This window comes from Rhinopithecus roxellana, chromosome 21 (genome assembly GCF_007565055.1).
Source record: "Rhinopithecus roxellana isolate Shanxi Qingling chromosome 21, ASM756505v1, whole genome shotgun sequence".
Lineage (NCBI taxonomy): Eukaryota > Metazoa > Chordata > Mammalia > Primates > Cercopithecidae > Rhinopithecus > Rhinopithecus roxellana.
In genome coordinates this window covers 77,700,010-77,726,879 of record NC_044569.1, presented here as the reverse complement: position 1 = coordinate 77,726,879, position 26,870 = coordinate 77,700,010, and the positions used below count along the sequence as shown (strand labels likewise).

At 35.1% G+C, this 26,870-nt stretch overlaps 1 protein-coding gene across 3 annotated transcripts in view; it reads left to right on the top strand.

Moving 5' to 3' along the window:
• DSC1 (desmocollin 1) overlaps nt 1-20,600 on the top strand; it is a 35,088-nt gene extending 14,488 nt beyond the window's left edge. The window contains exons 7-17 of one of the 3 annotated variants that reach the window (XM_010380887.2): nt 2,560-2,726; nt 4,538-4,672; nt 6,125-6,310; nt 8,007-8,266; nt 8,417-8,559; nt 13,469-13,681; nt 14,126-14,365; nt 15,567-15,688; nt 16,413-16,661; nt 17,387-17,432; nt 17,514-20,600. In XM_010380887.2, coding sequence (XP_010379189.2) covers nt 2,560-2,726; nt 4,538-4,672; nt 6,125-6,310; nt 8,007-8,266; nt 8,417-8,559; nt 13,469-13,681; nt 14,126-14,365; nt 15,567-15,688; nt 16,413-16,661; nt 17,387-17,422 — 1,751 coding nt within the window. In that variant the 3' untranslated portion in view covers nt 17,423-17,432; nt 17,514-20,600. The remainder of the gene's footprint in view (nt 1-2,559; nt 2,727-4,537; nt 4,673-6,124; nt 6,311-8,006; nt 8,267-8,416; nt 8,560-13,468; nt 13,682-14,125; nt 14,366-15,566; nt 15,689-16,412; nt 16,662-17,386; nt 17,433-17,513) is intronic. The other 2 variants (XM_030926218.1, XM_010380879.2) reach the window with 2 other exon arrangements.
• The last annotated feature ends 6,270 nt before the right edge of the window (nt 20,601-26,870 follow it).

Here is a 26,870-nt window from a genome sequence, read left to right as displayed (position 1 = left end):
ATGACATTCGTATTAAGGGCCATAAATGACTCTGAGCAAACTTTCTTAAATTTAAGCAGATGCATAAGATAAAATATTATACATTTTCTCTTTTATATCATGATTTTATAATTCTGGCAGCATTTATTTGACTCAATTCTCTCTAGGGTGGGGTTGTTGCTGAAGTTGGTGTTTGGTTTACCAATGCATGCTTAGAAAGTCTGCAGTGAAGGAAATGTTGCTCAGTTTTGCCACTGGGAAAAGTCGTTGTTCAGTATAAAAGGGACTATACCCAGAAATTCATAGAGAATATTACAGGGGATTTACACGTGGACCAGGGATCATTTTTTCTTCCAACAAAATAGGATGTTATTTTTTCATTAATTCATTCATTCCGTAGTTTTTAAAAAATTGTCATTTAAGGATATGTAGAAGCCTACACGTAGGAAAAATTCAACTTTTCCTTCTAAGCAAGAAAAATACTCCAAAAAAAGTGATGTAACCAAACATACAGGAATGTCTATTTTATGGTGTCAAGGAATATTTTTTAACAGACATTTGAAATTCGAAGGATTTGACTTTCGTAGGCTATGTATGTGTAGTACCGGTTTATATTAAAATCTTATAATATCAGTGTTTTCCTGAATTCTCTTTATTAAACGACTGTTGGGTATTAGCTTTCATTTTAGCCTACTTTTGTAACCAGTGTTTAGGATGATGGCAATTTTAGGAAAACACTAGATTTTTGCTTCCATTGAATTCCTTATTAATATTTTAAACACAATTATGTAGAACATTTTTAAATGTTTGACTTTCAAGGATATACTACATAAAACGTTCCAGTTTTATGAGATCATATACTTCTCAAAGGAAAACCTTTTTGTGCTCATCTTGCTACCCACATCTAGAAGGTAGCTAATTGATACATAAAGTAACTAACTGGTTAGATTAGTACACAACAGATCTCAATGTGCAACAGACAAATGCCATTCATATTAAATATAAAGATATTTTATATTTTTAGCAAGTACATATGCGTCACAGGTGCATTTTTGAAACTGTACATAATTTGAATCTTTATAAAGTTTCAATACATTTTCAAGGAACCGGAAATATATCATGGCATGGAAATAGTGATCTGATATATAAAACATAAACATTGCCTTTTTTGGCATATCTTCCCAGCAAAATGAAAAAAAAAATTAAACTGATTTGATGCTATGTGAAGCCAAGACTGTGACCCAAGACTACTAAGGGGTGTAACAAGACTGACTAGTTTATTTTCAAATGTTGCAAGAGCAGTTGTTATTTCCTGTGGCCTCCTCCATTCTGTTTCCATGTACATATGTGTGTATAATATTGCTGTTTCACAATGCTAATGCAGTGTGTCTAATACTCTCATGTCTGGACTATGAAGCTTGTCTAAATGATACACAGACTGCTGCGTATGATTTTGTCTTGCATATATTAATAAGCATTTGTATACATCAATAATGTATCACATTTATTAAAGTATAAAAGGATAAAATATTTGTTATTATGTGAAAAGATGTGGTATTCCTCTGATTAACATTATCAAGTTGGGTTATAAAAGAGACAAGGTATGCAGAGAAGGTCCCATTCAAAAATGGTCCATGAACACTTACACGCCATTGGTGAGAATATAAATTAGTTCATCCTCTGTGGAAAGCAGTTTGGAGATTGCTCAAAGAACTAAAAACAGAGCTACTATTTGAGCCAGCAATGCCATTACTAGGTATATACCCAAAGGAAAACAAATCATTCTACCAAAAGACACTTGCACTTGTATGTTTATTGCAGCACCATTCACAATAGCAAAGACACGAAATCAATCCATGTGCCCTTCAATGGTGGACTGGATAAAGAAAATGTAGTACACAAAGGCCATGGCATACTATGCAGCCATAAAAAATAATAAAATTATGTCTTTTGCATCAACAGAGATGCAGCCGGAGGCCATTATCCTAAGCAAATTAACACAGAAATAGAAAGTTAAATACCACATGTTCTTACTTATAAGTGAGAGTTGAACATTGGGTACACATAGACACAAAGATGGAAACAATAAACAATGGGGATTCCAAAAGGTAGGAGGGAAGGAGGAGGGAAGGGGCTGAAAAACTAGGTATCCGGTACTACATTCACTACGCGGGTGATGGGATCCTTAGAAGCCCAAACCTCAGTATTGCACAATATACCCCTGTAACAAACCTGCATGTGTACCCCCAAATCTAAAATTAAATTAAGTTAAATTTAAAAATAGCCCATGAACTTGGAGAGAAAGAATTTCAGAACTAGTGTTTCTAAAGGTAGTGTGGGAACTGTTCTCATATACGTAGAATACAAATCACGTTATTCACAGGAGCCACCTAACTGAAGTTCCCGAGTAAGGGAGGCTTGGAGACATTTAGAACAGTTTCACATTCCTCAACTTAACAGTAAAACTAATCTACTTGTGGTTTTGGGGAGAATTTGCTACAGCAATGCCTTGATTTTATTTTGTTTATGATTCAATTATATGAGTGGAAATTTTTATCACTTTTGGATTTTTCTAAACAGGAACTTCAGTGGGACAAGTGAGTGCCACAGATCTCGACGAACCTGACACTCTCCATACTCGTCTGAAATATAAAATCTTACAACAAATCCCAGACCATCCAAAGCATTTCTCCATACATCCAGATACCGGTGTCATCACCACAACTACACCTTTTCTGGATAGAGAAGTAATGATGATTAATTAACTTTCCAGTCATTAAACTACATTTAAACTGAGAATGAGAGAACGTTGCAATATGGCCACTCTGGCCTCCTTTCTCAGCATGCTTCTGTAGGCTGCGGTTAGGGCTTATCTGGAGATGTCCTCTGTCCTTACAGAGATGTTGGGAAAGTACCATATATTAGACAGGGTCTCTCTTGAAATCAGTAATCTGATTTGATCTGTTGATGATAAAATTGCTTTACATTTATTTTATTTTTGTTTTTAAAAAACTATTTTTATCTGACTCCAATATGCTTAACTTTTTAAATTAATAAACTTTGGTGTAGCAGCTTTGGGTTCACAGCATAATTTAGTAGAAAGTACCGACGGAGGCCAGGCGCGGTGGCTCACGCCTGTAATCCCAGCACTCTGGGAGGCCTAGGCGGGCGGATCACGAGGTCAGGAGATGGAGACCATCCTGGCTAACACGGTGAAACCCTGTCTCTACTAGAAACACACAAAAAAATTAGCCGGGCATGGTGGTGGGCGCCTGTAATCCCAGTTACTCGGGAGGCTGAGGCAGGAGAATGGCGTGAACCCGGGAGGCAGAGCTTGCAGTGAGCTGAGATCCGGCCACTGCACTCCAGCCTGGGCGACAGAGAGAGACTCCGTCTCAAAATAAAGAAAATACAGACAGTTCCCAAATACTCCCTATCCCCCCCAACCACACGTAGCCTTCCCTGCTATCAACATCCTGCCCCACAGTGGTATATTTGGTACAACTGATACACTTATGTTGACACATCATTACCTAAAGTCCATAGTTCTCACATTGTGGTTCACTCGTGGTGCTATATATTCTATGAGTTTGAACAAATGTATAAAGGCATGCATCCGTCATTATAGTATTATCCAAAGTGGTTTCACTGCCCTAAAATCCTCCTATTGAGGATTATTGTGCTTCTGTAGTACTTCTCCTATTGATGGCTTCTTCCCTCTTAATTCCTGACAACCACTGATATTTTTACTGTCTCTATACTTTTGCCCTTTTTTAGAACGTCATATAGTTGAAATAATATAGTATGTAGACTTTTAAGATTGGCTTCTTTCATTTAGTAATATGCTTTTAAATTTCTTTCATGTCTTTTTAAGTCTTGATAGCTCTTTTCTTTTTAGCACTGAATAATATTTCATTGTCTGGTTGTACCAGTTTATGTACCCATTTACTACCGAAGGACATCTTGGTTGCTTTCAAGTTTTGGCAATTATAAATAAAGCAGCTTTAAATTTTAAAATGTTATATTAGACACATCACCTTTCCATTGTACCAATCAGCCAATATCTTGTTCTGTACTTTTATTTATGTTCTTTTTAAACAAAATTATATGTAAAAAAGAAGATTTGGGCAGGCACAGTGGCTCACGCCTGTAATACCAGCACTTTGGCAGGCCAAGGCAGGCAGATTGCCTAAGCTCAGGAATTCGTGACCAGCCTGGGCAACACAGTAAAACCCTGTCTCTATGAAAAATACAAAGATTACCTGCGTGTGGTGGCGGGCGCCTGTAATCGCAGCTACTCAGGAAGCTGAGGCAGGAGAATCACTTGAACCTGGGAGGCAGAGGTAGCAGTGAGCCAAGATCATGCCACTGCACCCCAGCCTGAGTGACAGAGCGAGACTCCATCTCAAATATATATATATACACACACACACAGAGACACACACACACACACACATATGAATATTTGTACAATAATCATATCTAAACAGTGGTTGTGAGAATTGCAAGTTATAGGAAATAAAAGTGTTCATTAATGTACTTTTTCTTTTTTTTCCAGAAATGTGATACTTACCAGTTAATAATGGAAGTGCGAGACATGGGTGGTCAGCCTTTTGGTTTATTTAATACAGGAACAATTACTATTTCACTTGAGGATGAAAATGACAATCCACCATCTTTCACAGAAACTTCTGTGAGTATACTTCTCTATTCATTAATCTAGATTTATCTACTTTTTCAAAAAACATATCTAGAATTTGGTAGCTCTGTGAGATCACACAGTTTGATTTAAATAACTACTACTTACAAATAACATAGGGAGAAAAACATGATCTCTGTACAAATAATTGAAGTACTAGTTATTTCTGGAGGCTAGCGAAATAACCATGCTCTTGGCTACCGAAGAGCTTCTTAGCCCTAGATGTGTTCATGTGTTCAATTTTTTTTTTTTTTTTTTTTTTTTTTGGTGTTAAGCTCTGCTATCAGATTCCTTAGCATTAAATTTTTTATGTAGGGTGAAGGAGGAGAGGCTCTCTCTTTGGTGTCCTTTACATTTCAGCTTCTTAAGATGAATAAGGAACTAGCCTATGGAGACAGTAGTACAGGCTGGCTCACAACTCCAAACAAGCTCTTCCTGTACTATGAGTAAACTTTTCCTTAGGCAGTAAACAATAAGATATATATATATAAATATATGTGTGTGTGTGTGCATGTGTACATATATATATTTATATTTTTATGACCATAGTTTCAGGAAATGGTTCTCCTTTTCTGAACTTTTGATAAAGAAACTTTCATTTTTTCATTAATCTATTTCAGAACACAAGTCAGAGAAGGAAAAACCTGCAAGTACGGTGATAGACATATTCATGTAATTTATTATATGAGTCCCTACAATATATGAGGATGTATTTTAACCCATGTTTCATATGAGGAAATAGAAAGTCTGTTAAGTCAAGATCTCATACTAATAAACCATATACAAGGAATAACCAGGATTCAAATCTAGGTCTATTACGCTCCAGTGTCTGTCATCCTTCTATATGAATTCGCCTTCTACCTCTAACAGATTCAATTTCCTACTTCTTTCAGTCTTTAATATCTTATGATTTTGTAAGATATTTTTTATGGGGGGCTATTGTTTAATGTCTCAAAAAAAGGGAAAACTTTTCTGCTAAAGATTTGCAAGTGAATCAAAAGTACATTTGGAAAGATTGATGTGAAAACAATTCTTCCAGAAATTAGAAGCCAGCATATGTTATAATTACCTACAAGTACTGAGTGTTTAATATATTAACGTAAAACATTTATTAAGTGCTTACTGTGTACAAATGGAAGACGATAGACTGTAAATATTGTAGAGGTTCAGAGAAGAGACAAATCTGAGTTCTAGAATGATTAGGAAAATAATCTCAGAGAAGTTCAGAAGGTAAGACTTGGGGTAACCTTTGAAGAATGGAAAAGATATGAAAAGGCAATTTAGGAGGAAAGAACTAAGCTACGCGTTAAATTTGTAAAATGCTTCCCAATATACTGAGGGCAGCTTTTTCACATTGCTTTATTTTTTCTTTAAATACATGTTTTAGAATATAAAGCCACATTGTCAAAGTTGTAAATTGATAATAATAAGGGACAATTCTTTCAGTATGTTACAGAAGTAGAAGAAAACCGAATTGACGTGGAGATTTTAAGAATGAAGGTACAGGATCAGGATTTGCCAAACACTCCTCACTCAAAGGCTGTATACACAATCCTACAAGGAAATGAAAATGGAAACTTCAAAATTAGCACAGATCCAAACACAAATGAAGGAGTGTTGTGTGTTGTCAAGGTAAACAAATAAAATAATCAGGCGATGCTTTAAACTATCCTAACTCATGCACTGATTTTAAGAGATAATTCTTATGTGTATATGACTAGAATACTGCAATCCAAGGCCAAATGATTTATATTGGTTTATATAAACTTTATTTTCTAATTCTCTTACCCTAATTTTCTCTCGTAGAAGAAAGTCACGTCAGGTACAAAACTCATTGTTCTTTATATGAAGAAAACCAAGACAGAGAAATATTGAATACTGAACCAGTTACTTGCTTTAGAAGGGGTCTTAGACACTCACTTGTCCAAATTTCTATTTTATAAGAACACACAAAAGAAGAAAATGGAAGAATCACATTTGAAATCAAGCCTCAGCTATTCAACTCCTTTCATGTTCATATTATATTTTATTTTGCCTCTCTATGATGTATTCTGCAAGACAGACTATTGCACTAAATATTCAGCAACTTTTCCCATTAATCCTCCTGTATTCCGGGTAGCCATTGCTTTGGATTTTAAAAATTTACTTGCAATTACTGGTTTCTAGGATGATTACTTTAACTGGACCTAATTTTTTTTAGTCCATCTATCCATAGCTCTCACCAACTTCTTGCATAGCTTCCTTCATCAATTTCTTAGAGACAATGTAAGTCCTCAGAAGGTTCAGGCAGACATTGTGTTCTCCTGATAAGATTTTTAGAAAATATTCTTTAATTATTGAACCATCTACTTTTTCTTTCTTTATTTCTTTTCCTTTCCTGGTTGCAGGTTTTTTCCCCCTTGATTTTTTTTTTTTCACCCTTTAAACGTTATTTTAGGATTCTTTCTAATTATTCAGTTTAGGGCTGTATTAGTTTGTTTTCATGTGGCTGATAAAGACAAACCTGAAACTGGGAACAAAGAGAGGTTTAATTGGACTTACAGTTTCACATGGCTGGGAAGGCCTCAGAATCATGGTGGGAGGCAAAAGGCACTTCTCACATGGCAGCAGCAAGAGAAAAATGAGGCAGAAGCAAAAGCAGAAACCCCTGATAAACCCATCATCTCTTGTGAGACTTATTCACTATCACAAGAATAGCACAGGAAAGACTGGCTCCCATGATTCAACTACCTTGCCCTAGGTCCCTCCCACAACAGGTGGGAATTCTGGGAGATACAAATCTGGTTGAGATTTGGGTGGGGACACAGCCAATCACATTAAGGACCAAGCGCTTTCATCAGGAACTAAACAGCCTGAAATCTAATGTGCTTTGAAAAGGTGCTGTTAAATATCATTCTATCTTTTGACTCAGGCATAGAGTAACTGCTGTATTATAGCCAAATTTCTATCTAATTATTCTTTATACTAGTTTGAAGACAATTTAGTAGTCACTGTTATCCCATATAATAAGCAATGAAGTCATCTGACTTTTTTCATACACTTATCTTGCATTTCTGTTAATATTTAAACTTAAAATCAAAAAGGCTGAAGGCAAGATCTTCCAAAAGAAAAATGAGAAGAAAAATGGGTTGAATCCAAGAATCAACAATTTTGCATTTGGCAATGTTTGTCACTTTAGGAAGCTAATTATTAGTCTTTAACTGTGTTAGCCCTAACTTTGGGTTACATTTTAAATGTAAAAATGATATTCCTTTGTAGAAAAATTTGAAATTAGAGGCCTTATATATAATGTTATATATTGACTTATTAAGGTATGCTTATTTAACAGCCATTGAACTATGAAGTCAATCGCCAAGTTATTTTGAAAGTTGGTGTAGTTAACGAGGCACAATTCTCTAAAGCAGCGAACTTACAAACTCCTACAATGTGCACTACGACTGTCACCGTTAAAATTATAGACAGTGATGAGGGCCCTGAATGCCACCCTCCAGTGAAAGTTATTCAGAGTCAAGATGGCTTCCCAGCTGGCCAAGAACTCCTTGGATACAAAGCACTGGACCCGGAAACAGCCAGTGGTGAAGGCTTAAGGTGATGTACTTTTCAAAAAGCTCCTTAGTTTTAATTGTTATGTAAATTGATTTTAAAGTTAGGAATGTTTCTTGTATTTTCAAAACGACAGATTTGAAGATCATGTCCCTTCTTTGATTTGACCATTTATATTTGATTTCTAAAAATTAGGTATCAGAAGTTAGGGGATGAAGATAACTGGTTTGAAATTAATGAACACACTGGCAACTTGAGAACTTTAAAAGTACTCGATAGAGAATCCAAATTTGTAAAAAACAACCAATACAATATTTCAGTTGTTGCAGTGGATGCAGGTGAGTGCCATTTTCTACAGATAAAGTATAAATATAGAATATGTTTTTAAGGAAACCTTGGGGTGAAATCTGTTTATTTCTAGACAAAACATAATTCAAACAATGTTTGCATTATTATTGTTCATGTTATTGGAGATCACCCAATTTTGGCTCCAGGGCATCTATAATGCAAAGCTATGAGGTAGTGAATGACCAAAGCTGAAGGCTGAATTATATCACAATAAATTTAAATGTAATTACATCACAATTAAAATTAAAGTCTAAGATTTCAAAGATGATCTACATTATTAATTTCTGCTGAGGAAATGGTGGCATACTCAAGGATCACCATTTTTTTCAGAAGTACAGGTTTAGATACATTGTGATTTGGGCTTGCTGAAAGGGTTCAACACGCCTAAAACAGTTGGGTTCAAAGTAAGTTTGTTCTGAGCTTCTCTTAATGGAGAACGAATCATTTATCCTGTTTTATAAAGGAATGGTCAAACAATGACTTGAGTCTTTTAGGTGGTTTGCAATCTTTTACCAAGGTCAATTTTAGAATCGATTCTGTAAAGAATGTCTCCCGAACATAGTAAAGTAGTGATCTGGAACTTCTTTTGAACACATACATTTCTATCCATAAACCACTTGTTAGTATGTTTAAATATATATTTATGAATGTTTTTAAATATTTGCTGTCATATGTATTTATGTACATGTTCTACTATATTAATGTATACATCATAAAAATATGCAGAAGATATTAAAAGAGGATGATAAAAAGATAAGTAGAAGCTACACTCATTTTATCATATTGATGACAAATTTACCATAAATTGTGGCAAATTGCCATAAATAATAAAGGTAAATGAACTTGGGCTTTTATAACATAGCCGATTCTTTTGACTACATGCCTAATTCAAGAAGGTTTCCACTCTTTTTATCTGCATATGTTGGATGTTCGACACAAACTAGCTGATACAGCAATGCTATAGGTTTTTTTTTACTGCATCTGTTGCATTCATTTAGAAGGAATGGGTGAATGTATTAATAAATACATATCAAATTCCATGGTAATTAACACAAGTTGGCAGTAGTGAAAATGTTCTTGCTTATTTATTTGTCCCTGTGACTTTTTTCATAACAAAATGCAAACAATGTGTTCTCAGATATGATACCCTATTTTTTTCTATGATTGCAAAGAATACTTTATGTTTACTCTTTTATTCTGCAACTGTTGGTTTGTCTATTAAGTTCTAAGTATTAGACAAGCTGACATGGAAATTAAGAATGTTAAGATAAGGCCAATTCTTACATGATATCAACTATAGAATTATTATATTTTCACAAGAGATTCTATGGTGTGAGAACTTTCCTCGTAAAGAATGTACGGATATTATCAGAAGTGGAGATCAGTTAAGAGCTGCTCAGATTAAGGATGAAAGAGAAGAGATTACAGAAATGCAGAGGCGTAATTTTTTAAAAATAAAATAATGTCTGAAGCAGAGAAAATTATGGAGAACACAGTATTTAAAAGTTAACTTTGTTTTTTGGTGCTAAAAGACAATGTCTATAAGCACAGTCATCATAGTGTAAGAAAATAAAAAGCAAACTTCAACAAATTTATATTCCATGGCTATAAGATAACCTGGGTGTGCTTAAGAAAAAGTAAAGGATGTGACACATTTTAGTGAAAAAACCATATAGTGATATGAAGGATTTTGTTTCTTTGAACCTTAATACACACACACACACACACACACACACACACACTTTGTTCTGATGCTCATGAATATTCCTGGATGATAATCTAGGTATTCTTCTACCTTTCTTAGAATCCAACTTTCTTTCTTGTGTCAATCCTCTATCAGTCAGGCTGCCAGTCGAGAAAACACCGTTTTACATGCCTTCCACGTAGAGTAACATTGCTCCTCCTGTCTGAAATTCAGGTCCCTTAACTTCTTCAAATAAATGGCAGTTACAAGGTTTGTGATCCTTTCCATAGTCTGGATTCAGTTCTTCTCTAAATACCTTTTGACCCGGGAATAACAATTATCATATATGGTGTGGTTTCTATAGAAAAGGCTGCTTTCATTGTTTCTCGTGTATATTCTGTTCTCTTGACGAGATTAATTATGAGTTCAATTTTGTATAAAGACCGTTTTTCTTTGTAAACCATCCCTTTCCAAGTATCTGGCAGAAAATGTGGTATACGTATACACAGTGCAGGTGCTGATATTTGTCATTCCTTTGTTGTTTGAGAGTCCTATGAATCTCCAGGTTATAAATTTTACTACAAAAAGCTTTACAGTTCTAGGGACATAATTAGCACTTGGAAAAACTGGTTTTAATATGGAAAATTGAGATAAAACATTTACTAAGTGCTTCTTTATTCTTCCCTTCTGCAAAAACAATTTTCTTAAGATAACAGATATTTAAGGGTTGTCATGTAGAAGTGGCAAACGTTTTGCATGGATAGTCCAAAAAGAACATGAGCAAATTATAGGAAATTATTAGGAGGCATATTGTAGCTTAATAAGTAAACATTTAAATCTTTTAACAATTTTAAAATTTATAGAATAGGCTGATTTATAAGGTAGTGATTCTAGTTACTGAAACATTTGAGTAGCAATAAAAAAACTACTGCTTTTCAGAATTGCTGTTGAAGTGTTATGAAGATTTTTAGTTAACCCAAGATGTACTTTCTAGCTCTGTGTTTGTGATGTTTCTTACTCATTTATACTTGGCCTTTGCTTATGTGCTTAATTTATGGTAAGCTTTAGAAGTAAATAAACACACCCAATGACCTTTCACCATGCTTAGCTATTATCAGTAATTACTTATTTTTGGCTGTTTACCTCTTCCCAGGGGTAAAATAAAAACTTACCATCAACCTCTTGTAATTTTTGCTATCTTCTAAGACAAGCTTGTCCAGCCTGTGGCCTGCAGGCAGCACGCAGCCCAGCATGGCTTTGAATGTGACCCAACAAAAATTCACAAACTTTCTTGAAACATTATAAGATTGTTTGCAACATGTATTTTTTAGCTCATCAGCTATCATTGGTGTTAGTGTATTTTATGTGTGGCCCAAGACAATTCTGTTTTCAGTGTGGCCCAGGGAAGCCAAAATATTGGACACCCCTGTTCTAAGACCTTCTCAGCTTTGGCTTTGATTGCCTTCCATGTAAATAATTTCAAGCATATTTCACTCTGTTTTTATCAACATGCTTAAAACAGAGACTGTAATAGAGAACAGTAAGTTATGGGATAAATGTTGGTTGAATATGTGATTAAATAAATCTTGATTTGCATTCCTGTAATTACCACATTTTTATTGGATTCTTAAAGTGTGTTTTCTCACCATTTTTCTATAAAGAGAAAGATTTTCTGCTTAAATTTTAAAAGGTGAAATTACACTATATATATCAACTCATCTGTAGTGCATGTAACTAAATTTTTTACTTTATAAAGGCCTCTTTTTCACATTATTCATTTCTTTGTTAGTTTGCTGATTTTAAAGTTGTTACTTATATTCAAATTTATTTGCTGTTTTCTGGCAGTCTCAAAGTATTTATACGCTATTGTACATTTCTTCTCCTAATAGCTATATCTCTGTTTTATTTCTGGATATTTTTAAACTTGTTCAGATAGTTTTAAAATAGGCATAAATAGTAGTTACTTTATTTAAACAATTAGTTTAAAAATCACTGAATAAATTAATTTTGTAGTTATTCACCAGAAAAAAATTTTCCTGAAATACGCTACATGATACGACTTAGGGTTATTTCAAATTAAAAAGAAAAATAAATTATATTTGCATGCAAGTTATAGTAGTCCTTATGATAAATTCAACAGGCATGTTTCAGAATGTGGACCAGTATTTAAAGCAAAAACATGAAAAACTGCATCAATTACCTTTCTGTTTATTTCAATTTTGATATCTTATCATTTATTATAGTTTATTATCCTTTGACAAGTGGTGGGATTTGACATGTTTCTGAACTTCATTATCTCTTAAACACAAATAATGGGCACTATGTTAACTAAAAATACTCTGTGTGAAGTCTTAGACCATTAATAGTGGCAATCAACAGACGAGTATGAGACAGTTTCTGTTGTCAAGAACATATGAATGGCATTAGGGCAGAGATGGAAACTTATTTTTCTGGCTTATTCAATTCAATGTTTTCAAGTATAAAAATAGGAACTGCATTATGTTCAATGTGTTAGTATAAAGTTATAGTTAGCTGGGAAATACTGGGCAAATCACTAGGCTCTCGAGGTGAATACAACTTACTATGCTATTTCTGCAGTTCAGTGTGTGAGCCAAGGTATTAGCAAAGAGTTCTGAGAAAGCACTGGAATATGGCTGCCATTGTCTGTGGAAGTCACAAGTTTCGTGAGGAGGTGACATTTGAGTAGATTCTTGAAGATAATAGTGTGTTACCTGGCAAAGAAGAGGAGAAAAGTATTCCTAGGAGTGGCAACCTACAAAGCAGACAGGAAGGGAAACACCTAGTGCATTTCTAAAGAAGTTTTCAAGGTTTGGACAAAGAGTGTATGATGCAATGCAGAAGCTGAGAAAGTGATTGATAACCAAATGCAAAAGGATGAACATATGCGCTGCATAAAGAAGGATTTAAGGCATCCATTTGATTTTCAACAGGTCATTCTGTAGTGACCTTCCTCATAATCTAATACCTTTTAATTCTGAAAAGCACCTGAAGAAATTATCTGATTCAGCCCTAGTCTTCAAAGAAAAATGACATGTCCCTATTTTGTAGCCTCGATGTCTGAAATCCGGGAAGCATGTATGCGAACTCAAGCTCAGACAGCTAGTAGAAAGCAGATGTCAACTGTATATTTTATAAATTGTTGAAAATAAATACATTTTCATGTGAAGAAATAACCTATTTTTAATTTATCTTAGTTGGCCGATCTTGCACTGGAACATTAGTAGTTCATTTGGATGATTACAATGATCACCCACCTCAAATTGATAAAGAAGTGACCATTTGTCAGAATAATGAGGATTTTGCTGTTCTGAAACCTGTAGATCCAGATGGACCTGAAAATGGACCACCTTTTCAATTCTTTCTGGATAATTCTGCCAGTAAAAACTGGAATCTAGAACAAAAGGATGGTATGTAATTATGCTAAATGTTATAGTCAGTAGGGACTTCAGATTGGTGATGATCCTTTCACCTTAGTTTATCATAATAAATACACATTTATTTAAGGAAATTATTTTATTAACCCTAAAAACAACAATATCTTGTTTGTTTTTTTTTTTTAAATTGATGCCATTATGGTGAGCTTAGACTCTTGTTCTGAATATCCTTTAAGAAACCATGTAAGTCCCTTTCTAATTAACATTTGAGCAGCATGTTAAGTATAGATTAGTTTAATATCAGCATAAAGCAACATAAATTACTTTTCTGGCTCTTCTGAGAAATCAAAAATTCAACAAAAATGAAAAATTAGGGTTTATATTCTACATTGATTCCCGTCCACTGAGAACATCAAGTAGGAATAATATTGCTATCTAAACATCCTAGCTGTATATATTCTCTCTTTTTTTCCCTAGGTAAAACAGCCATTCTTCGTCAACGACAAAATCTTGATTATGACTATTATTCTGTGCCTATTCAAATAAAAGACAGGCATGGTTTAGTTGCAACACATGTGTTAACAGTGAGAGTATGTGACTGTTCAACTCCATCTGAGTGTAGAACGAACGGTAAAAGTGCAAGAGACATTAGACCAAATGTAATACTTGGAAGATGGGCTATTCTTGCTATGGTGTTGGGTTCTGTATTGTTATTATGTAAGTATATTATCATTATCTAGAATGTGTTAGCTAAAATTTTATCTAATATTTTTAAAACATGGAAGTTTTTTATATTAATAGCTTTTGGGCAATGTGTTCTTTTAAAAATATTGTGTCTATTTTATGTCTTGGTGCTTTGAGTGACAGAAGAAACGTATCAGTAACAGCAGATGAAATTTAAAGTAAGTTTCAGAGGCGGCAGCCTTAGTTCTTCAATAATTATCCGTGAGACAGTGGGTACATTATTTCCTCTTTTTTGAACTCATTTTTCCATGTGTAAAATGAAGAAGCTGGATAAAACTATTAAGATTCTGTCCACAAAAAATAATACAGTCTTTGAACCAGCCATGTTTATGTAGGGAATACACACATAGAAAAAGAATTTGTGAAAACAGAGCTATCCCAAAATTTACTCAGATATTTATGTTCCATATTATTAATGAAGTGATTTAGTATCATCGTAAGACTTCCACGAGTGGAAAATGGTCACATGAGCCACTGAGGAAAAGCAATACAGGCAAAGGATGCTAAGATTTTGCATTCTGCAAACTGTTATTTGGAGGTACAAAAGTAATAGAAATATTGTCCATGCTTAATTAAGTCTGCCTTTCTCTCTCTCTTTCTTTCTGTTTCTTTCTTCCTTTCCTTTTCTTTTTCTTACTCTCTCTTCTGACTCTAAAGAACCCATTTGCATTTATGAACTTTTCCTATAATCTTTACTGTATCCTAATTCATTGATCTGAGTTTCAGATTAAACTGGATATTCCTCTTAGCACTTTATTAATTGATGTACACTTTTGAAACTGGACACTAATTTTATGTAATTGCCTTTCTTGTTTGTATTTATGCCTAATGTTCTTCGTCTTGTTATTCTAAGCCCTTTAAGTGTGTTCTGTGTGATTTTAACTACTAATGATGCTATCTTAAATTTCAGTTAGATGAAGTTACCATTTCAATGTAGAAGAAATAAAAGACACACATAAGTTAATTCTGGACCTGGGAAGACAGTATTATTAATCTCTTTAAGCTACAAATAGTATAAATACATTTTTAAAATATTCTGTTTTCAAATCTTGTGACCTAAAGAACTCAATTTGTGGAATGAATTTTTTGAGACATATGCAAGAAGACTTTTAAAAAATCATGTAAGCAAATGATTTAATGTCTGTGTTTTACTTTGATCTTTTTTGCTTTTTAGGTATTCTGTTTACATGTTTCTGTGTCACTGCTAAGAGAACAGTCAAGAAATGTTTTCCAGAAGACATAGCCCAGCAAAATTTAATTGTATCAAATACTGAAGGACCTGGAGAAGAAGTAACGGTAAATCAGATTTCACATCCCTTTGAATTGTATGGTGAACAAATGATGACAGATTATTACACAACAATGTCAGTGATAATATCACTAATGTTTATTGAGCACTTACTATGCTAAGCAGAGTTTCAAGTGTCCTCAATGTTTTAAATCCTTTAAACCTCCCAATTCTACAGGGCTAGGGTTGTCACAACAAACTGAGTGACTTAAACAATAGAAAAGGATCTGTTTCACAGATCTGGAGACTAGAAATCAGAGATCAAGGTGTTGGCAGGTCCATGCTCCCTCTGAAGGAACTGGGGAGAGATCTGTTCCAGGACCCTTTCCTAGCTTCTGCCAATTCCCTGGCTTATGGCAGTGTAAATTAGATCTTCATATGGCATTCTCCCTGTGTGCATGTCTGTGTCCAAATGTCCCCTTTTTATAAGGATACTGGTCGTATTAACTTAGGGACCTACTCTAATCCCATATAACCTCATCTTAACTAATTGCATCTATAATGACCCTATTTCCAAATAAGTTCACATTCTGAGTCACTGAGGGTTAGGACATATGAATTTTTAGGGGACTCAGTTCAACCCATCACACCTATGATACTATTATTCTGATTTTATGTATGAGGAACAGAGAGGCACAGCAGGCAAGTGATTTGCCTATGGTGAAAAAAATGAAAATGAATGGTTAGTTTCCATTTTTCAAATTCACTTTATCTCTCTAATTTTACTTTCAGGAAGCAAATATTAGACTCCCCATGCAGACATCCAACATTTGTGACACAAGCATGTCTGTTGGTACTGTTGGTGGCCAGGGAATCAAAACACAGCAAAGTTTTGAGATGGTCAAAGGAGGCTACACTTTGGATTCCAACAAAGGAGGTGGACATCAGACCTTGGAGTCCGTCAAGGGAGTGGGGCAGGGAGATACTGGCAGATACACGTACACAGATTGGCAGAGTTTCACCCAACCTCGGCTTGGCGAAGTAAGTTCCACTGTCTTCGAGGTCATATTACACGGAAGTTAAATGCTAGTTACAAATCAGAATTTCCCAAAAGTTTTACTCCTCGTATACCTGGAAGTCAACGTCTTTTAAATGTTGGATTATCATAGATGTGGATGTCTGGTTTAAACCCAAAGAGAAACAGTTTACGAAAGTTTGTCTAGGAGTGCCATATGTAGAGGTGTTTACAAAGGATAAAAACTTGACAGCCTCTTCCCTAAAAATTAACAGAAAAACCACCTGGAGTGAAATATTTATTATATAGGAATGAATGGATCATAAATTACAAACATTTGTCAGTGTGCTTGAGTTCTTTGTGTGGTTATGAAGTCCTGGCTATCAAAATCAACCAGATAAATTATTGAGCTTTTAGTTTGAGTTTTAGTTCCTTGTTTTGTTTTATGTTCAGATTAATCAGTATAGGTTTTATATTAGCCAGTTTAATATATCACACTATCACAGCTATATAGTAGTATATAAACATAGGAATCATAGCCTATATTGGTTCTCCTCAAATATGTGAAGAAGCTACAAAGATAAATTTCAAATATACATGTTTTATGTTCAAATGGAAAATTATAAATGAGTTGTATGATATATGTGTAGTCTTAATTTTTATAAGTGTGCTCACTAGAAGCATTTATTTATTTGCTATATTTTAAGAGTGACTATAATACAGACCAATCCTGTGCATTTTTTATATATAGGAATCGATTAGAGGACACACTCTGATTAAAAATTAAACAGTAAAAGGTAAATCAAAGACATCATTTTTCTGCTAATATGTTTAGGTGTTTTTTAAAAAATAATAAAATGTGCTCTTTTTTGATACAGAAGGTGTATTTGTGTGGACAAGATGAGGAGCATAAACATTGTGAAGACTACGTTCGTTCGTATAACTATGAAGGCAAAGGTTCTCTGGCCGGCTCAGTAGGGTGCTGCAGCGACCGGCAGGAAGAAGAGGGACTGGAGTTTCTAGATCAACTGGAACCCAAATTTAGGACATTAGCAAAGACATGCATCAAGAAATAAATGTGCCTTTTAATAGTGTAATATCCACAGATGCATAAGTAGGAGTTTATTACATGCAGAATGTTAGCAGCATCTGCTAATGTTTTTGTTTTTAGAGGTAAACTTCATCATGTATAGGTAAGGGTACTATAAATATGAGATTCCCCTACATTCTCCTTGTCTGGTATAACTTCCGTGTTCTCTAGAAATCAAGGTTTTGTTTGTTAATTCTCTTTTAGGTGCATGTATATATTGCCCTAGTCATGACTGTACTGTACACTTTCTTGCACCTTGTATTTGAAAACTGATGTTACTTTTTGTGCTGTGGAAGAGCATTTGGGAAAGCTGGGTGTTATAGAGGCCAATGAAAGATGAATTTGTGTTGTAGATGTACAAATTAAATATTTTCTTCAAAATCTTGGGGAGAATTGTGTTCTTAGAAATATTTTCTTTGGGGCTAGATAATTGCATTCTCTTCACCTGAGTGGTTTAAAAAGGACTTTTAAGTATTCGTCAGTGCAGTCTTCAGTTTGGTGGTTAAGCTCATTTCTCTTTTACACTTTTGTACTCCTCAGAGCAGTGCTCCCAGCATTGTTTTCTTTCAGGATCCTTCAGAGCTCGGTCCTTGGACCTCTGCCCATGTGGATTTGTTATCAGGTCCCTTCAACTTCTAGGATTATTGGAAAGATAAGGACCAGAACAAGCTCACAGCAAACTTGAGGGGCAGAGATTTTATGAAGATTACCTGAGAAGATTTCCATGAAAGAATTGCAACCCCGAGGTTCCTGGGTTGACTTAGGCTCACAAATATGTTTCATTTGCTCCATATGGCTTACTACTAACATTTTAAAAACATAAATACGTTAGCAAAAACATTCACTCTTGAGTTTGGCATAGGCCAACCTTATCTGTGGTTGCCACCTGCCATCCCCAAGCATTTGGACAACTAGCCCTGATGGCATTAGGCTGCAACTCTGATATACAGAGATTAGCACCTTGAATATGCCAAAAATTGAATTACCATCTGTATTAATAGTTAAGACTCAACCTAAATTTATAGTTACTTTAAGAAAATGGGCAGTCAGAATTAGGGACTAGAATGTTTATGAGAAACCCCGTCTCTACTAAAAATACAAGAAATTAGCCGGACGTGGTGGTGCATGACTGTAATCCCAGCTACTCGGGAGGCTGAGGCAGGAGAATCGCTTGAACCTGGGAGGTGGAGGTTGCGGTGAGCTGAGATTGTGCCATTGTACTCCAGCCTGGGTAACAAGAACAAAACTCTGTCTCAAAAAAAAAAAAAAAAAAAAAAAAAGAAATCTATTACTGCAACACTTACCAAACATTTGTGGAATGATGAATAAATGAATGCACACATTCAGAAATAATTTTGAATGTGTAACATTTTAACAGGATAGTATATTTTATTAATCTAAAAAGAAACTATATATTTAAGTAGCATTTTCATAGCCATGTGTGGCAAACTCTATAAATCTATAAACAATAACAGTATGGAAATTTCTCATCCAGAAAACACAAAGACTTAAAAAAATCTATTAACTAGTTAACTATTTTTAAAAATGAGTGGCTTTTTAAAAAATGTTGGGACTAGTCTTCTTATTCTCAGTTCCAAATTAAAGGTGCTTCTTGATATGAAACTGGATATTGGATCAAAAGAAAAAAGTGATTTTAATAAATCAGGTTTTATTTTACAAGGTATAGATAATATATAATTTTTATAACCATTATAAAATATTTCTGTGGTCATGCAATTTTTGTTTTCTGACGTACAGGTTGCTCTGATGATAATATCAGTTCTAAAATTTTAAAATATAAATTTGGACGTTTATCATAAGTTACATTCTTGAATATAGGTACAAAATGTTCTTGGAGCAATTAAAAATCATTAACTGAACCTTAACTTTAATTGTACTTTTATGTTCAGATATAAATTTTCTTTTCCTTAATTAAGCAAGTGAAAAGAAATATGAAGACAAACGAACATATGTAAATTAAATTTCAGCTAATGATTTTTAATTGCTCCAAGAACAATTTGTATCTACACCCAAAAATGTAATAATTAATGTCCACAGGTAGATATCTTAGCAAAAGAAGATACCTTAAAAGCATTAGAAAAATTATTAGAAAATGTGGGAAATAAATTTGTATTAACCAGTTTTGGCTATTTAAAATATTTTCAAAATATCGTTAGAGTTTATCTCAGAGAAACCTTGACTTTTGGTTTAGTTAGGCAATTCAAAATCATTCTGTTTACTCCCCAAATTAAAAGTTTATTGTGTGATTGATAAAATGTGTGACACTCTATCAGAATGCTTACAAATTTCATTTGTTAATAAAATATTGTATTTCATGAATTTGTTTCATATAACTTGTCAGTTCATTGTCAATTAATAAGTTAATAGTTATGAATGGTTTTTCTAGAATTAAATCAGTATTGAGGAAGATATACAGTTAAATTTTCTTATCTTGCTTCAGATCTCAAATATTTCATGTGAAAAAATATCATGCGAACACCAAGATAGATGAAAATCAATGTAATTTTATAAGTGAGCTTCATTAGACATGTCCTAATTTTACTGAACTTCTGCTTACTCCTGTGCTTATTAAAAGTATTCCATAAAACTTGACATCTATGCATATCTTTACTTTCAGAAAATGTCATAGGCTGTGTTATTTAGAAAATGCTCAAAATAGATGTTTCAGAGTCAAAGATTTTTATTATCACAGAAAAGCTAACTCCCTTTTTATTGTATGTTAGTTATGAAAGTTCTGTACTCGTTGAAAAACCTAAATGAAATTAGGGTAATGAAACAAACAATGTATATTGCTGCATTTTTCTACTCTCTTTTCTCTGCTTTTCTAATAAATCTGAAGGAGTGTTGCATTTGACTAGACACTGCATTTGTCTTTCTGTTTTTGTAGAAAAAAAGAAAATAAGAAGTATAGCAGGAGAAAACATTACTAAGAATGGATAGATTCTTGCGTATTTTATAGGGCCCAATAAAATTAAGTTAGCATAGTTTTTCAAAACTCTTCGAAAAAATAATGTTTACATAAAAAATAAAAATCACATATATATTACCTCAAATCCTTACTACCAAAACCAAAATAATTTTTTAAATAGCTATTTTAAATAGACTAATTTAAGTGTATTAGAAGGATTATAAAAACAAATGTGTGAAGTACATTTATGATATGTATTTTATGAAGCTAAGTCTTTTACTATTTTAAGATATTCACTTCTTAGAGTAAGTTTTTTGATTGATGGAAATAAATATCCTGTCATAAATCAATGTACAGAGTTAGCAGTTGTTTATTCCCTAATTTTAGAGAAAAAAAAAAAAAAAAAACAATGAAAGACACATGTGGTTTTCCTGTGGTCTGCATTTGCCTGAGAATACATAGGATTTCAACATTTTAAAAATTGGGTTTTCAGTGTGCAACAATTTGATACCTGTAACTGTGGAATTCTATTTGTCTATGTTTAGAGACTTCTAAATGATATACTGTGGAATTATTAATACTAAAAATACTCAAGGCTTCATTTGAGATATGTGAAGTTTTAATTTACCTAAAATTAATGTTATTTTCTACCAGGTAAAGTTCAAGAAAAACTAAAAGAAGCCCGCTAATCAAAAGTGGAAATGAAAGGATTTCCTTACTTGGCTTTGCCTCCCCTAAAAGATGTAGAATATTTGGTACTGAGTGGTGGATGACATTTACATAGTTCAAAATCTCTCTTAAAATCCAAGTTTCTAAAGATCATCCATCCATCGTAGATATCCTGCAAGAGGGATGTGCTACTGTCCTACACCCACCATATTTCCCACCTCTTTGAGATCCATACTAAAATTCAAGGTTGCTGGTTCTTGAAGTGTAATTCCTGGATTAGCAGGCTCAGCATCACCTGGAAACTTACTACATATGCAAATACTTTGGTCCTTAGCCCAGATCTACCGAATAGGAAACACTGAGAATGAGACCCACCTATAGAGTAGGTTAACAGACTCCCCAGGCCTTTCTGATGTACCGTCAAGGTTGAGAATTTCTGTCGTTCTATTCCTCACCTCAGCGCTAGCTCTCTGATACTCAGTGTGGTCTGTGGACAAACAGCATTGGCATTGCCTGACAGCTTGTTAGACAAATAGATTATCAGCCCCCACGTCAGACCTATTGAATCAGAGTCTGCATTTTGACGAGATCTCCAGGAGATCTGTAAGCACATAAAACTAGGATAAGCACTACAAAAGTGATTAGGTGAGAGGAAAGACAGCAAAAATGAATGGGTGAAAAACATGATTAGTTTAGTGGAGTAAGCAATACAGGTAACCTCAGATGGTAGGTTCATGATATTAGTTAACGTCTAGATAATTCAATATTATTTAGATATCATCTAGAACATAGATGTGATGCCTGGTGCTCAGGCAGCCATTTTGTGAGCTTCAGAATGGAAGCCATGTACTGAGAATAGTGGAGCAAAAAGATTACCAGAGTTTGGATCCCTGATAAATTGTAGAGCCTCCATTCTGCTTTAGTCTTCCTGCCTCTAAACTTGGTCATGTGTGTGAATAAACCTTTTTGTGTTTAAGCCATACAACTTTAGGTTTTCTGTTATATGTAGTTGAATGTAATCTGATATGGAGAGAGGACAAAGATTGGACGCAAATAATTGTTTTATCCAAGTCATAAGTCAGTGAAAGTAGCAGGTTACCTTCCGTACTTTGAAAACTCACTTTCTTTTTTTTTTTTTTTTTTTGAGACGGAGTCTCGCTCTGTCGCCCAGGCTGGAGTGCAGTGGCCGGATCTCAGCTCACTGCAAGCTCCGCCTCCCGGGTTCACGCTATTCTCCTGCCTCAGCCTCCGGAGTAGCTGGGACTACAGGAGCCCACCACCTCGCCCGGCTAGTTTTTTTTGGTATTTTTTAGTAGAGACGGGGTTTCACCGTGTTAGCCAGGATGGTCTCGATCTCCTGACCTCGTGATCCGCCAGTCTCGGCCTCCCAAAATGCTGGGATTACAGGCTTGAGCCACCGCGCCCGGCCGAAAACTCACTTTCTTTTGGTTAAGAGTCCAAATACGGGTCAGGTGCAGTGGCTCACACTTGTAATCCCAGCACTTTGGGAGGCTGAAGGAAGGAGAACAAGAGGTCAAGAGATCGAGACCAACCTGGCCAATATGGTGAAACCCCATCTCTACTAAAAATACAAAAATTAACTGGGCATGGTGACATACACCTGTAGTCCTAGCTACTTGGGAGGCTCAGGCAAGAGAATCATTTGAACTCCGGAGGTGGAGGTTGCAGCGAGCCAAGATCACACCACTGCACTCCAGCAGCCTGGCAACAGAGCAAGACTCTGTCTCAAAACATAAATAAATAAATAAATAAATAAATAGATAAATAAATAAATAAACAAATAAATAAATAAATAAATAAAGAGTTCAAATATGGTGAGACTTGAAGATATTCCAGTGTTCTCTGAAAAGCCTCAGAAGAAAAGGGAGTATTACTTCATGGAAATAAAAAAAGCTACAATAATGTGTCATTTGAAGATAATGTCTTCCATCCTTTCTAAAGTCAAAAGCCTTCAGTGGCTCATATTTGTAGTCTCAGCACTTTGGGAGGCCAAAGTGGGAAGACTGCTTGAGGCCAGGAGTTTGAGACCAGCCTGGGCAATATAGTGAAACCTTATCTTTACAAAAAATCTTTACAAATGTTAGCTGTACCGTGCCTGTAGTCTTTGCTATTCAGGGGACTGAGCAGGGACAATCCCTTGAGGAATTTGAGGTTACAGTGAGCTATGATTGTACCACTGCACTCCAGCCTGGGTGACAGAGTGAGACCCTATCTCAATTAAAAATTAAAAAAATTAAAGTCAGAAGCCTGACTGTGTAGAAAGTCACTGATTTAGGAGTGAGGAGATTGTGATTCTTCTGTAAACCTGCTGTGTGATCTTTATTAAGTCACTGAACCTCATTTACCTCAATTTTTCATCTCTACAAAGAATTTTGTTTATTGATTTTATAAACCAAACTATGATGTTCTTTAAGGTAGAGATGATGTTGTATTCACCATTGTATTCTCCCTCACAACTGTGCTCGACAGGTGTTTTGTTTGTTATGGGATTTAATATTTATTTGTTGCACTAATTAAAATTTTAAATAAAAATAACTTCCCTAAATATACACATTTTTAAATTAAGCACTCCATTTTTATCCCTTCTGTTTTGTGTTCCTACACAAAAATGATCTAGTAGATGTGATTCCTTAAGTCTGAGAGAGTTAATATTTTGTTGCATTCCAGTATCCTGAGGTATGTTCTCATTGCTCCGCTAATGAAAATAAAGGCAAATAAAAATAAATAAAACTTTTTCCCATGAATTAATTCAATGAATGTTCATCACAATTCAAAACTGTCTTATGCCTCTACTTGAATAGACTTCAGAATGAGTAAAGATGAGTTTAAACAGAAAATCATGGAGCACTCAGCATGAACAAAGATAATTTTATGATTTTGCTGCATATGACAAATGGTGATTCCGTGTTTGAATTGACTGAGGTGAAATTCTGCTGTTCCACATTGTAGGCTATATAAAAAGTTGTTTTTTTGTTTATTTTTTTTTTAATAATCTCAGTGAATCAGCGAGGACTTGCATTAGTCTGCTAATAACAGAAATAAGAGTGGCTTAAACAAGGTAAAGTTTCATTTTTTATTTATTTTATTTTATTTTACTTTGAGACAGAGTCTCACGCTGTCACCCAGGCTGAGTGCAGTGGCGTGATCTCAGCTCACTGCAACCTCGGCCTGCTGGGTTCAAGCGATTCTTCTGCCTCACCCTCTTGAGTAGCTGGAACTACAAGCATGTGCCACCATGCCCAGCTAATTGTTGGAGAGATGGGGTTTCATCATGTTGGCCAGGATGGTCTCAATCTCTTGATCTCATGATCTGCCTGCCTCAGCCTCCCAAAGTGCTGGGATTACAGGCATGAGCCACCATGCCCGGCCAAAAGTTCATTTTTATTTAATATTAAACAAGTTCGGAGTCTTCAATTTGTATTAAGGCTTATTCATGGCAACAATGTCTCAGGAGGCTTCTCTTTTTCTGCCCAACTATCTTTTGTACAAATTGTGTGATAGCCACAAGATGGCTAATGCAACTCCAGCCATCATATCTGTATCTAAAACAGAAAGAGGCTGGGTGTGGTGGCTCACACCTATAATCTCAGCACTGGGCTGAGGTGGGTGGATCACTTGAGGTCAGGAGTTCAAGACCAGCCTGGCCAACATGGTGAAACCCTGTCTCTAAAAAAAAAAAAAAAAAAAAAAAAAAAAATTAGCTGGACGTGGTGGTGGGCACCTGTAATCACAGCTACCCAGGAGGCTAAGGCAGGAGAATTGCTTGAACCCAGGAGGCGGAGGTTGCAGTGAGCCAAGATCTTGCCATTGCACTCCAGTTGGGGCAACAAGAGCAAAACTCCATCTCAAATAAATAAATAAATAAAAATAATCAGAAAGAGAGAGAAAGGGGGAACCCTTGTTTTTAGAGCACTCTTCCAGAAACTCCTGGCAACTACTTCTGCCTACTATATACCTTTGGGAGAGCTGAGTAACACGTCCGTCCTTATCTGCAAGGGAGAGTGAGGAATGCAGTTTTACAGCTGAGAACACCTGCTGAACAAAATCAAGGTATCGTAACTATGGAAGATACGTAATAATGATGTCAGGTAATCTAGGGGAAATTCTGTAAATATTCTTAACCAGTGTAACACTGCCCCAAGTCAACATTATTGGTAGCCAAATATTTATTCCTTATATAATAGTTAAGGACTGTATGCTTAGAGTGGAGAAACCCATTTTCAATTGTCAAGTTTTATTAAATATAATAGAACAAAATGTTATTTAAAAAGTCACATAGGTCAGGTGAGGTGACTCATGCCTGTAATCCCAGCACTCTGGGAGGCCGAGGTGGGCGATTCACTTGAGGTCAGGAGTTCAAGACCAGCCTAGCCAATAAAGTGAAATCCCGTCTCTACTAGAAACGCAAAAATTAGCTGGGCATTGTGCCTGGTGCTTGTAATCCCAGTTACTCAGGAGGCTGAAGCAGGAGAATCACTTGAACCCAGGAGGTTGCAGTGAGCCGAGATCATACAACTGTACTCAAGCCTGGGCAATAGAGCAAGCCTCTGTCAAAAAAAAAAAAAAAAAAAAAAAGTCACATAAATTAAACCTCAGTTTTTTTCAGAGATTAAAACCTGATTACCAGGCCAGATATATCCCAAATTTGTGGTGGTGAGGAGTGGGAATAATGTGGGGAAACTGATGGCTTTTACAAATTGAAAGAATTTATGAATACATTGCTACATTAAAAATCAGGACACTTCATCCCAAATGCAAATTTGTGACTTCTCTTGAAAAACTGGCAAGTCTGGTGACACAGAATCCACATTCCTGAAGGTCACCAGTTGGCTAGGGGTAACAGGCTTTCCCTTAGACAGTGCTCTCTGCAGCCTGCCATTCATGTCACAGACAGAAATGCTGTCGATTGCCATCTTATCGTGACACTTGTACGATGGTTTTCCGAAGGTAGATTTAAGAAGGAAAAAAGACATATTTTCAGTACTATTATCTTTTCTCAAAAGTAGAATAATGAAAAAGAGGTGGTCTTTTTCTTCAAAATATGACACATATTTGGATTACTTTTCTGGCCCCTGAAGGCATTGAAGTTTGCGTCTACTTGAACTATGTGACTTTTTCAATGTAAAATGAATTATGCTAACATTTAGGATATAACTTGCTTCTTTTTATGTTAATTTTTTATGGCTTTCACCCCCTTCCCTGCATCAGAGTATTAACTCCATATGAGTAGGGATCTTTGTGCCTAGAACTATACCTGCCACATGGAGGGAACTCAATAAATGGTTGTGAATAAAATTTATTGAGCACCTACTATGTGCATGCAGTGTGAAATGCTTTCACAAACGTCATCCCTTTTAAAATATTAATAATAGGCCAGGTGCAGTGGCTCATGCCTGTAATCCCAGCACTTTGGGAGGCCGAGGCAGGTGGATCACTTGAGATAAAGCATTTGAGACCAGCTTGGCTAACATCGTGAAACCCCGTCTCTAATACAAATACCAAATAATAATAATAATAATAATAATA